The 12,525-nt window shown below is 47.4% G+C and overlaps 1 protein-coding gene across 1 annotated transcript in view; it reads left to right on the top strand.

The window, feature by feature from the left end:
* LOC147124389 (transmembrane channel-like protein 2-B) overlaps positions 1-12,525 on the top strand; it is a 180,794-nt gene that overhangs the window by 101,068 nt on the left and 67,201 nt on the right. Inside the window, exon 8 of the mRNA XM_085963421.1 lies at positions 8,972-9,070. Coding sequence (XP_085819547.1) covers positions 8,972-9,070 — 99 coding nt within the window. The remainder of the gene's footprint in view (positions 1-8,971; positions 9,071-12,525) is intronic.

The raw sequence follows: 12,525 nt of genomic DNA, 5'->3' as shown, positions 1-12,525 counted from the left end.
CCCGTGTACGTCTTCAAGACAATCTTTGTATCTCTCAAGGGTATATGTGAGAATCGCCGCTTGTAGTCCCTTCGGTTTATGACTGTTAGGGCTGATCCTGTGTCCAATTCCATTTTCACTTGGACTCCTGCTATCTTGAGCGTGACCCAGATAGTTTGGTGATCCTCCGTTTTGATCACATTATGTAGTTTCAGACAACCCAGCTCCTTGCTTCCGGAGTCTGTATCACTCTTCTGTTCGTCTGAACTACTCTCCGTCACCTTATGTACCTTCTTGTACTTCTCCTGTGGAGATTTCTTGCTGCTGGTTTTCTTTCCCGACCTGCAGACTCTTGCTATGTGTCCTACTTTTCCACTGTCTGCACACTTTGTCCTTGAACCAGCAATCATTATGGTCGTGTGTTGTTCTGCCGCAGCGATAGCACTTCACTGTTCTATATGACATTTCATTTGTGCCATATTCTTGCGGTCTCCGTTGTATCTCTGTAGCGCCCCGTGCTGCTGCTTCATGTGATACTGCAATGCTGAAAGCCTTGTCCAGCGTAAGATCCTTTTCTGATAGAAGCCGTTTCTGGGTTCCTTCACTTTGAAGCCCACACACAAACTTGTCCCTTAAAGTATCTGCTAGTCCCATTCCAAACTGGCAGTGTTCTGATAGCTTGCGCAGTTCCGTTAAATACTCAGCATTACTTTCATCTTTATGCTGGTTCCTTTTGTGAAACTTAAATCTTTCTGCTATCAGCAGCGGTGTGGGGTTTAAGTGGTCCTGGAGGATTGACACTATGTTTTCAAAATCGTTTTCTACTGGCTTCTCTGGGGTTACTAGGTTTCGTAGTAAGCCATACGTTTTTGCACCCATTGAATTCAGCAATACCAGCGCTTTCTTGTCATCTGGCACTTCATTCGCCTTGTAGTATACTTCTATGCGTTCGACATATGTCGTCCAATCTTCGACTTCATTGTCGAATGTTGTGATACTGCCACTCTTCGGCATTTTTGGGTGTGGTTAGACTGGCTTTAAATGGCGTCTCCCGCGCTTTCCTTTCTTCCCCGCTGCGGCTTAAAATGACGTCTCCCGCGCTGCTGCCAACGCCGCTCTCGGTGGTCCTTGTGGCAAATGGCGACGCCCTGTGGGTTTCGTGCATTGCTCCTGCGCTGCTGCCAACGCCGCTCTCTGCAGTCATCGTGGCAATGGCAGTGCCTCGCGTTGTGCTGCGCGCCTCTCTCCCCCGTTGACGCTGCTCGGCCCTTGAACACCGGCTGCACTCTGCTCTCTCTCGCCTCTCTCCCCCGTTGACGCCGCTCGGTCCTGAACACCGGCTGCGCCCTGTGCGCTCTGCCCTCTCTCTCTTCCCCCGTTGATGTCAAGTCCGTGCCTCAATAATACACGGACTTCGGGAGAACAGTTTAACAGGTACTTTACTGAACAAGAGGCAGCTTGAAACTGAAACTACAGAAGTCTGCTAGGGCCTTTTATACAGGGGTGGTCACTGCCAGTACTGCAGTCTAAGACCAGTTATTCCCTTAAAGGTACATACACAACAATTCCTCCCCTTTCAGATAAACAGTACATAACATTCATTTAACAACTAAATAATAACTAATTACAATTACAATTTTCTCAGTAATATATACATCAACTGAAATAATCATTTATAAGTTCAGTCTTTGAGGAGGCCTCCTGATCCGGACTGGATAGCGCCTTTCTCGACGGTGGAGTCAATTCTGGCTCATTGTCATTGGTTGGTTCGTCAGCTTCCAATACCCCTGCTTCTGAGGTAGATGCAATCTGTACTTCGGGCTCATTACCAGGTGCACATGCTTGTGGTACAGGTTTGGCTTGTTCCTGTGACTCTAGAATCTGGTCAGCATGGCGTCTCACGATGCTCTCTCCAACGTCCACTGTGTACATTAGTGGTCCCTGCTGTGTGGATATCGTGCCTGGCTGCCATTTTTCTGTTCGGTAGTCGTGGGCCAAGACTAGTTGCCCTATCTTGAAGCTCCTGGTTGGCTTCTCATTTATGTGCTGGAACTGCTTATCCTCAACATCTCGTCTTATGTTTGGTTTGAGCAAATCCAAGCGACATCTTAGTCTCCGGTTGAAAAACTGTACAGCTGGAGTTTGGTTGGTTACTGCATGTGTCGCATTCCGGTAAGAAAACAGGAAGTTATCCACCTTGTGTTGCAGTGGTATGTCGTCATTATACATTGCCTTTATGGCCTTTTTAAAGGTCTGAACAAACCTCTCAGCCAATCCATTTGTGGCTGGATGATATGGGGCAGATGTGTAATGTTTCACCCCATTATTCTTCAGGAACCTCCGGAAATCCTCAGACACAAACTGTGGGCCATTGTCGGAACAGATCTGTTCTGGCAACCCATTCCTGGCAAAGATGGTCCTTAGGACTGCAATAGTTTTCTCCGTGGTGGTGGAGGACATTTTAATGACCTTTGGCCATTTCGAATGGGTGTCCACAGCGATTAGAAACATTGAGTCCATAAATGGACCAGCGAAATCAATGTGTACCCGTTGCCATGGAGATGAGGGCCACTCCCATGGATGTAGCGGGGCCTGTGGTGGAGCGTTTTGGACCTTCTGGCATCCTGTGCATCTCTTGGTCATATCCTCGATTTCTTTATCGATTCCCGGCCACCACACAAACGCCCTGGCTAGGCTCTTCATTGCTACCCCTCCCAGATGACCCTCGTGAAGCTCATTGAGTACTCTATCTCTCAACTTGGGTGGCATTACCACTCGGGATCCACACATCAAGGTTCCCCGGCACACTGACAGCTGTTCCCTCCTTGGCGAGAATGCTGGCAACAGTGAGTCGCCATATGCTGGCCATCCCTTCACCGTCAAATCATAGACCCGAGAGAGTGTCGGGTCATTTCGGGTTTCCTTCTCAATACTTGCGTTTGTAACAGGCAAACATTCGACTATGGTCGCATGGAATATCTCCACAGGGTCCACTGCAGGTGCTTCTTCCGCTGTAGGCAATGGTAGGCGCAACAGCCCATCAGCGTTTCCATGCTGTTTTGTACCTTTGTACTCTATGTCATACTGATGTGCCCCTAGAAAAAGTGACCATCTTTGCAGCCGTTGTGCCGTCATCACTGGAACGCCCTTCTTTGGGTTAAGAATTGAGACCAGGGGTTGATGATCAGTCAGTAGGGTGAATTTCTGCCCGTGCAGATAGTGATTGAACTTCTTCACCCCCCACACCAGACTGAGGGCCTCCCTGTCAATCTGGGCATAGTTACGCTCGGCTGAGGTTAGCGAGCGCGATGCAAAGGCTATTGGCCTCTCTGAACCGTCACTGAATTTGTGTGACAGCACCGCTCCAAATCCGTAAGGTGACGCATCACATGCCAACCGAATCGGTAGTGTTGGGTTGTAGTGGGCCAATACTTCTTTTGAAGTGATTTGGCATTTACATTCCTGAAAGGCACGCTTACACTCATCACTCCATTTCCATGTTACACCAGTTTGAAGGAGGGCGTTCAGTGGATGCAGAATTGTAGATAAATTCAGCAAGAACTTATGGTAGTAGTTAACCAACCTCAGGAACGACCTCAGTTGCGACACATTTTCTGGTGCTGGAGCCTTGACTACAGCCTCAATCTTGTCCGGCGACTTATGCAACCCTTCCTCATCAATCATGTGGCCACAATATGAGATTTGTCTCCTGAAGAACTCGCATTTGGGACGGTTGGCTCGTAGCCCATATTCCTGCAATCTCGTGAGCACCTGTTCCAGGTTGGCAAGGTGTTCATTGTAATTATCGCCCGTAACCAGGATGTCGTCCAAATAACACTGGGTCCCCGGGATCCCTTGCAGGACTTGTTCCATTGCCCTCTGCTACATAGCCGGGGCCGATGCTACCCCAAATACCAGTCGATTGTACTGGTAAAGGCCTTTGTGAGTGTTTATCGTGAGGTATTTCCTAGATGCTTCTTCCACCTCCATTTGTAGATACGCTTGAGCCAGGTCAATCTTTGTAAAACGTTTCCCTCCAGATAGTGAGGCGAAAATATCTTCTCTCCGCGGAAGCGGATACTGTACTGTGTGCAGGACTGGGTTCACAGTCACCTTGAAGTCCCCACAGATGCGAACCTTCCTTGGCTCCCCAGGTGTGCTGCTCAATGCTTTCTTCATTACAGGAACGATGGGTGTGGCCCACTCGCTCCAGTCCACTTTAGACAGCACCCCCGAACGCTCCAGACTCTCTAGTTCAGCTTCCACAGCTGGGCCTATCGCGTATGGCACCGGTCTGGCCTTGAAAAATTTTGGGGTTGCGTTATCCTCAATCTTTATGGTTGCCTTTACTCCTTTTAGAGTCCCAAGTCCTTGTTGGAACACCTCTTCCGCGTCAGATAGAATTTGTGACAGACGTCCAGGTGCGACGTCATCATCTTTTTTGTCAGTCACAGTTACTGCCAGAATGGAATGCCAATCCAATTGTAGTCTTCGGATCCATTCACGTCCCAATAATGGTGGTCCTCCATCTCATAGTATATACATGTATAGTTTCTGTGTTTCCTTTCCGTTATATTCAACTGGCACCCTTATTTTTCCTCTGGGGTAGACCTTTTGCCCCGTGTATGTCTTCAATACAATGGACGTGTCCTTTAAGGGTATGTGTGAGAATAGCCGCTCATAGTCTCATCGATTCATGACAGTTAGGGCTGATCCTGTGTCCAATTCCATCTTCACTGGGGACCCTGCTATCATGAGGGTGACCCAAATGGTTCGGTGATCTTCTTTTGCGATCACGTTGTGTAACTTTAAACAACTTAGTCGACTGCTCCTGGAGTCCTTATCACTCTCCTGATCTTCTGAACTACTATCTGTCAGTTTCTTTACTTTCCTGTACTGTTCCTTAGTAGTTCTTGTTGTGTTGGTCTTCTTTCCCGACCTGCAGACTCTTGCTAGATGTCCCATTTTCCCGCATTGCCTGCATATTTTGTCTTTAAACCAGCAGTCCTTCTGCTCATGGGTTGTTCTGCCACAGCGATAGCACTTTTCGGCTCCATACGCCATTTCGTTAGCGCTGTATTCTTGTGGTTTCTGTTGTATTTCCGCAGCTCCCCGTGCTGCTGCTTCATAGGATACTGCCACGCTGAAAGCCTGTTCTAGCATCAGGTCCTTTTTTGAAAGTAGTCGTTTCTGGGTTCCTTCACTCTGGAGCCCGCAGACAAACTTATCCCGTAAGGTGTCTGCCAGTCCTGCTCCGAACTGGCAGTGCTTCGATAACTTGCGTAATTCCGTAAGATAGTCAGCATTGCTCTCATCTTTGTGCTGGTTTCTTTTATGGAACTTGAATCTTTCTGCTATCAGCAGTGGTGTAGGGCTTAGATGTTCCTGCAATATATGAACAATCTCCTCAAAACTTTTCTCCATTGGTTTAACTGGGGTAATTAAATTCCGCAATAGGCCGTACGTACTCGCACCCATCAGATTTAATAATACCGACGCCCTCTTTCCATCAGCCACCTCATTTGCCTTGCAGTACACTTCCATTCTTTCCACATACCTGGTCCAGTCTTCTACCTCGTTGTCGAAAGCAGTGATACTGCCACTTTTTGGCATCTTGGGCGATTTAAAATGGCGCCTCCCTTGCTTTTGCTTCTTCCCCAATGGAATATAATGGCACCTCCCACGCTTTTGCTTCTTCCCCAACGGGATAAAATGGCGCCTCCTGCGCTTTTGCTTCTTCCCCTTACTGCCACGCTGCTCCTAGCATTCTACGGGGTAATGGCGGTGACCCGCAGCTTCGGTCCGTCTCGCTTTCCTTCCCCCCCGTTTAGTTTCTCTCCGCTGTCCTGTTCTCGAGCACCAACCGCGCCCTGTGTGCTCCACCCTCTCTTGTTTTCTTTTCCCGGCGACGCTGCGCGGCCCGATTTGTAGAGCCGCTCGATCGAGCTTGAGCCCGTCGCAGTCCGGAAGGGTCAGCGCGCTACCTGCTACCAGCACGATTCGCTGGAACCACAGTCTCTCCCGCAATTCTCCAAACACCGATGGATTCTTTGGGCGGTTGCCCTCGGTCGACGCCCGTTGCTCAGACTATGACCTTCCAGGACCTTCCTTTCAGGCGAGATCCCCGTGAGATGATGCCACACTGCAGGTGAGTTCGAACTTACTCGTCGCCACTGTAAAGTCCGCGCCTCAATAATACACGGACTTCGGGAGAACAGTTTAACAGGTACTTTACTGAACAAGAGGCAGCTTGAAACTGAAACTACAGAAGTCTGCTAGGGCCTTTTATACAGGGGTGGTCACTGCCGGTACTGCAGTCTAAGACCAGTTATTCCCTTAAAGGTACATACACAACAGTCGACGCTGCTCGGCCTTTTTCTGTGCCGCTAGGTCGGGCTCTAGCCCGTCGCTATCCGGGAAGGGTCTGCACAGTACCTGTTGCCAGCCCGTTTCGCTGGACCACCATGACTGGAAAGCCAAACCTGGCTCTCGACAGCCTCCCCTGCGATGCTCAAATCTCCGCTGGATGACTGGGCGGTTGCCCATGGTCGACGCCCGTGCTTCTGGACTCGACCTTCTTCCACTGTTCTCCAGGAGCGAATCCCTGGGAGGTGATGCAGAGTTGCAGGTAGGTTCAAACTTGCTCATCGCCACTGTTAGATCCGTGTATCTTAATGTTCTGTCCTTCAATAATCAGACAACAGATGGCAGGGAACAATTCAACAGGTGTTTACTGAATGAGGGTTACTCTAGAACTAACTGTACAGATCACCACTCAGGGTTTATATACAGGTGTGGGCACTGCCGGTACTACAGTATACAGGAGCTGTACAAAGTAGTTCTCTCCTTAAAGGTACATACATTACAGTTAGCGCTGTGCCGCTACCAATGACGTCATCGGTGTGCGCAACGCCCCGCTACTGCACCAATCGCGAAATTTAGTAGCGCCCCCTGCTTTAACGGCGGTCGCAATTTGCGACCGGTTCAGGGGGGCCTACCTGCGGCGGTAGAGGCGCTGAGGTGCGGGGCGGCCATTTTTTTTGCTGGCCGCCTGCCAGCACCTCTCCGTGCCGCCGTCCCCGGCCTCCTGAGCCCCCTCCCCCCCCCCACCCCCCCCCCCGTGAAGTGCCGGCTGTGTCCCAAGAGCCCGGCACTTCTCCTCGGTGCCGGGCTCTTTTGCCGGCACTTGCGCTCTTCAAGCGTGCTGCAGCAGGCCCCTCCCCTTTAAGAAGTGGAGGAAGGCCTGCAGTACCGCAGCGTGCTGCGACATGTTGCGCTGCGATTTTCAGTTGCAGCGCCCCAAGCGGGATGCGGGGCGCCTCGAGTAGCGCTGCGCATCTGTCTGGGGCGCTGAAACTGAATTTGCGGCGGGCGGCCGCGACTCCTTCCGGGGCGGTACTTCCAATGCCCTGGCGAGGCTGGCGCCCCAAGCGGGGCGCCAGTGAATTTCTAGGCCTGAATTTCTAGCCCTTTAGTGTTTCTTATGGGTGAGAATGGGAAATGTTGTCCTTTAGCTTGGGAAGTTAAGAAAATAAAAATGGTTGTTCAAAGTACTTTGGCTGCTGAAAAACTGGCTCTTGTGGAGGTCGTAGATATGGGATTCTATTTGGCAAATATCTTGAGTGATTTCCTGTACAGTGGGACTACTGAAGATAGTATACCCATTGAATGTTCTGCAGACAATAATTAATTGTGGGATAATGTACACTCTACGAAAAGTGTGAGTGAGAAAAGATTACAGATTGACCTTGCTGGCTTGAAACAAATGCTGTAGAGAAAGGAAATCTCTAAAATTAAATGGGCGGATTCAAGCCATCAACAATCAGATTGTTTTACTAAAAGAAGTGCACGTACGAAGAAATTATTAACGATCCTGGAGAAGGGCAATCTCACAATGTAATGCTTTGTACACCGTTTGGAAGTCTTTAATTTATTTTAAATATTGGTTGTATTATTAAGTTTTTTTTTAATTGTATTTAAAGAGAGAAAAGTGAATCTGTTAATTGTATTCAGGTCATTTGTGTGTTAATTATATTCAGGTGGTGCGTATTAATTGGGAACTTTCTTGTGTTGATATATATGGGAGCAGGTTCAGGAAGAGAAGGGGGAAAAATTGAGTCATGCCCCCTTTGGGTGCTAACCGCTGGGGGGCTACTTTTAGCACCCCAAAAAAATTAGCGCCCCCTCGGCCGAAATTCATCGGTAGTGCCCCAAGAGGGAAGCGGGGCTCTACTGGAAGCCCAAGAGAAGAGAAGTGAAGCCCAAGAGAAGTGCTGGGCTCACGGGGCGCAGCCAGCACTCCGCGGGGTGGCGGGGGGCTGATCAGGAGGCCAGGGAAGGCAACGGGGGCAGGTGCTGGCAGGCGGCCAGCAACAAAAATGGCTGCCCGGCACCTCGCCTTTAATTAGCGTTGCCCCAGCCGCAGGTAGGCCCCCCTGGTGTCCGGCGGTAAGTCAGGGGGCGCTACCGAAGATTGTGGCCGGAGTGCGAGTGCATAGCGCCGCGGGGTGCTAAAGGTTACTGCTGCCACTAACCTCCCACTGAATTTTGTGGGAGGCGTTGGCGGTGCCGCGCCTGGGCGCTAGTTGCTTTGCGCCCCGTTAGCGCCCTCTTAGGGCACTAACTGGAGGCGCAAAGCAAACAAATTTTTAGGCCAAGGTTTATCTTGGGGGTGTATGGCATGTATTGTGTATCTCTAAATAAAGGCTTGGAAGTGACAGAGGACTAGGCTCTAGTATTCTATCCCTCACCACCTGGCTATCCAACATTTACAAAGGGCAGTTTTTCAGCGTGGTTGAAAGTAGGCTATGGTGTCCCACAATGTTCAGTTCTGGAGCCACGTCTGTTCACTATGTAAATCAATGATTTTGACATAGGCTTAGAGGTAGTGGTGTCAAAATTTGCAGATGATACCAAAATAGGAGGTATAGTTAATTTGTTAGAAGACCAAAGGAAACTGTAATGGGATTTTGATAACACTTTTATACTTTAGGCATTGATGGGCCTACAATATGGCAGCATACCTCGGAAGACGGTGCCAAGGAAAGAACAGCCGACTGCTATGGATATTTCAGTACTTTGGGAGTTTGGGGTGAGTCTGTAGATATTCTAACAAGCTGCCAATAAATAACTTGTTTTAGTGAAAATTCTGCAGGATGCCATGGAGTGGTGTGGCACAGGTTGGTCACCCGCTCTGCCAAGGCCCCAGCCTTAGCCACACCGCATGGGGCCAGCACATCAAATGACATTACTGGTGTGCTGCAGATGTCAAACTTCTTCCACCTCCTGGTAAGCATGCTGGATGACTGACTTTTGGGGATGGTGCAGTGAATTGGCAAAGGGAACAGCCTTCTCATTTCACAATCGCCACATCAACAGCCATCAACCAGAGGATCAGGTAATGCCCTGCACTGGCACTTGCCTGAAGACTCATGCCTGTCTTTTAGGTTTCCTTTCCTTTTCAGTTTTGTTTGTTGCTTGTGTGCAACTTTATGCCCCACTTGTACCAGTGTCTTCTGACCCCAGCCTTCTGTGCATTCCTTCTCTTCACAAGATGATGAAGGCTATTCTGTCCAAATTAATGAATCTATCCTGAGAGGTCCTAAAGTCCCACTATTGTAGCATCCAATTGTTTCTTAAATGATTCCAAGGTTTTTGCCTCCACTATTTTTTTATCTGGAATTTTATTCCACACATTGATTACTCTTTGTGTGAAGAATAATGTTCTGATATAAATCCTAAAGTTATATTTTACTAGTTTGATCCTTTGTCCACTAATTTTATTCCTACAATTTAATTTAAAGTAATATTCCAGGTTAAATTTTCATATATCCTTAACCATCTTGTATACCTTTAAGTTTATTCCTCAGACTCCTGCCTTCTAAAAGCCCAAGTCTATCCGATGTTTCCTTATAATTCTGATCCCGACACTGGGAATTAGCCTTGTGGCTCCAGCATTCGAGTGTCTTTCATGTTTCTTAGTGCTCAGAATTGGATGCAATATTCAAGGTGTTGTCTGACCAGAGCATTATACAGTTTGATTGTTACCACCTCTAACTTGCATTCTAATGCTTTGGCTTTGTAGCCCAACATCCTATTAGCTGTTCTGCATTGGTTGGACATATTTAGAGTCCACTCCCCTAAGATTCCTAGGTTTCTTTCAACTTCATTCTTAACTATATCAATGCCATTCATGGAGTATACATGTCATCTATTTTTCCTTCCTTTGTGCAGTACTTCACAACTGTATGTGTTAAATTTCATCTGATATTGTTGTGGCCACACATATTTTGTCCCTCTCATTCTGTAATTTTTGAGCTGCTTCTGCAGATCCCACTGCCCCTCCTAGTTTAGTATTATTTGCAAATTTGGCAACTTTGCCTTGAGTTTCTGAATCCAGATTATTTATGTAAATTAGGAACGGTAATCATCCCAGCACCAAGCCCTGAGGTACCTCCCTCAGTAGTCTCCCCACTCCAACATAACTCCTCTAACGAATACTTGTTTCCTACTCTTTATCCAGTTTCTTACCCATTTCCAGGGATTTATCTTAAATCCCCACAGCTATGAGTTTAATTAATAACCTTTCATGTGGAACTATTTCTAAAGCCTTTTGAAAATTGAGGTACACCATGTCTTAAGGCTTCCCACAGTCCAGTTGAGTGTCAGTTCATCAAAGAAGTTGAGGAAGTTGGTCAGGCATGATCTTCCCCTTCCGAATCCAAGCTGACTGCTGTTAACTAGGTTACTGCTGTATAGATGATATTGAATCATATTTTTGATAATCATTGACATTTTTTTACATGGAATGTTAGTAAGACTAATTGGTCCACATGTTGGATGCATAGTATATCCTGTAGATTCTATAAATTGATAAGATTTTGAGAAATTAATCTATTTTGTCATCATCAAGTTCAGGTCTACACTACTGAATTATTCAGTCACATCTGAGTAAATAGTGGGGAGTTGATATGCTGGTGTCATGACTGAGTCATTGAAGATCTTGCAGACTGATCAAATGAGCTCAATATTCATGTAATTTTTGTATTTTATTTATAGCAGTGAACTTTTGAAAAAGTTACTTTTGCAAATTAGATTGCAATTAAGCTTCCTAATGATGTCATGAAAAATTTATGGCCTGAAGTGCACTATTACGGCATCCTTTTATAAAAAAAAAATTTTAAAAAAATATTCGATCATTGGTATGCAGAGGGATGATAAAATGTCTTTCAGTGGCTTGTATGTATTATATGCAGTAAAACCAATTCATGATGCCTGAACATTAAAGTGTAAAACATTAGTATACCACAATGACTTGTTTTCATTAGAACAAAGGAGGTTGAGGGGTGATTTGATAGAGGTGTACAAGATTATGACGGGTTTGGATCGGCTAGATGGGGAAAGGCTGTTCCCACTAGTTGATGGTACAAAGATTAGGGGACACAGATTTCAGGTTTTGGGCAAGAGATGCAGGGGGGATGTGAGGAAAACTTTTTGATGCAGCGAGTGGTGAGGACCTGGAATTCGCTGCCGACGGAAGTGGTGGAAGCGGAGACACTCAATGTTTTCAAGGGGAGACTGGATAAGCACTTGAGGGAAATAAACTTGCAGGGCTACGGGTATAGAGCGGGGGAATGGGACTGACTGGATTGCTCTACAGAGAGCTGGCATGGACTCGATGGGCCGAATGGCCTCCTTACATAGATACATAGATACATAGAAGATAGGAGCAGGAGTAGGCCATTCGGCCCTTCGAGCCTGCTCCGCCATTCAATGAGATCATGGCTGATCATCCAAATTCAGTACCCGGTCCCTGCCTTCTCCCCATATCCCTTGATCCCTTTAGCCTTAAGAAATATATCCAACTGCTTCTTCAATATACTTAATGAACTGGCCTCCACCGCCCTCTGTGGCAGAGAATTCCACAGGTTCACCACTCTCTGGGTGAAGAAATTCCTCCTCATTTCAGTCCTAAATGGCTTACCCCTTATCCTTAGACTATGACCCCTGGTTCTGGACTCCCCGGCCATCATAAACATCCTTCCTGCATCGAGTCTGTCCAGGCCTGACAGAATTTTATAGGTTTCGATGAGATCCCCTCTCAATCTTCTAAACTCCAGTGAGTATAAGCCCAATCGACACAATCTCTCCTCATACGTCATTCCTGCCATCCCAGGTATCAGCCTGGTGAATCTTCGCTGCACTCCTTCCATGGCAAGAACGTCCTTCCTCAGGTAAGGCGACCAAAACTGCACACAATACTAAGGTGTGGTCTCACCAAGGCCCTGTACAACTGCAGCAAGACATCCTTGTTCTTGTACTCGAACCCTCTTGCTACGAAGGCCAACATACCATTTGCCTTCTTAACCGCCTGCTGCACCTGCATGCTTACCTTCAGCGACTGGTGTACAAGAACACCCAGGTCTCTTTGCACTTCCCCTTCTCCCAATCTATTACCATTCAAATAATAATCTGCCTCCCTGTTTTTGCCACCAAAGTGGATAACCTCACATTTATTCACATTATAGTGCATTTGCCATGTTTCTG

This window comes from Somniosus microcephalus, chromosome 1 (assembly GCF_052327205.1).
Source record: "Somniosus microcephalus isolate GS21.2 chromosome 1, FLI_Smic_1.0, whole genome shotgun sequence".
Lineage (NCBI taxonomy): Eukaryota > Metazoa > Chordata > Chondrichthyes > Squaliformes > Somniosidae > Somniosus > Somniosus microcephalus.
This window is presented reverse-complemented; position numbering and strand designations above follow the sequence as displayed.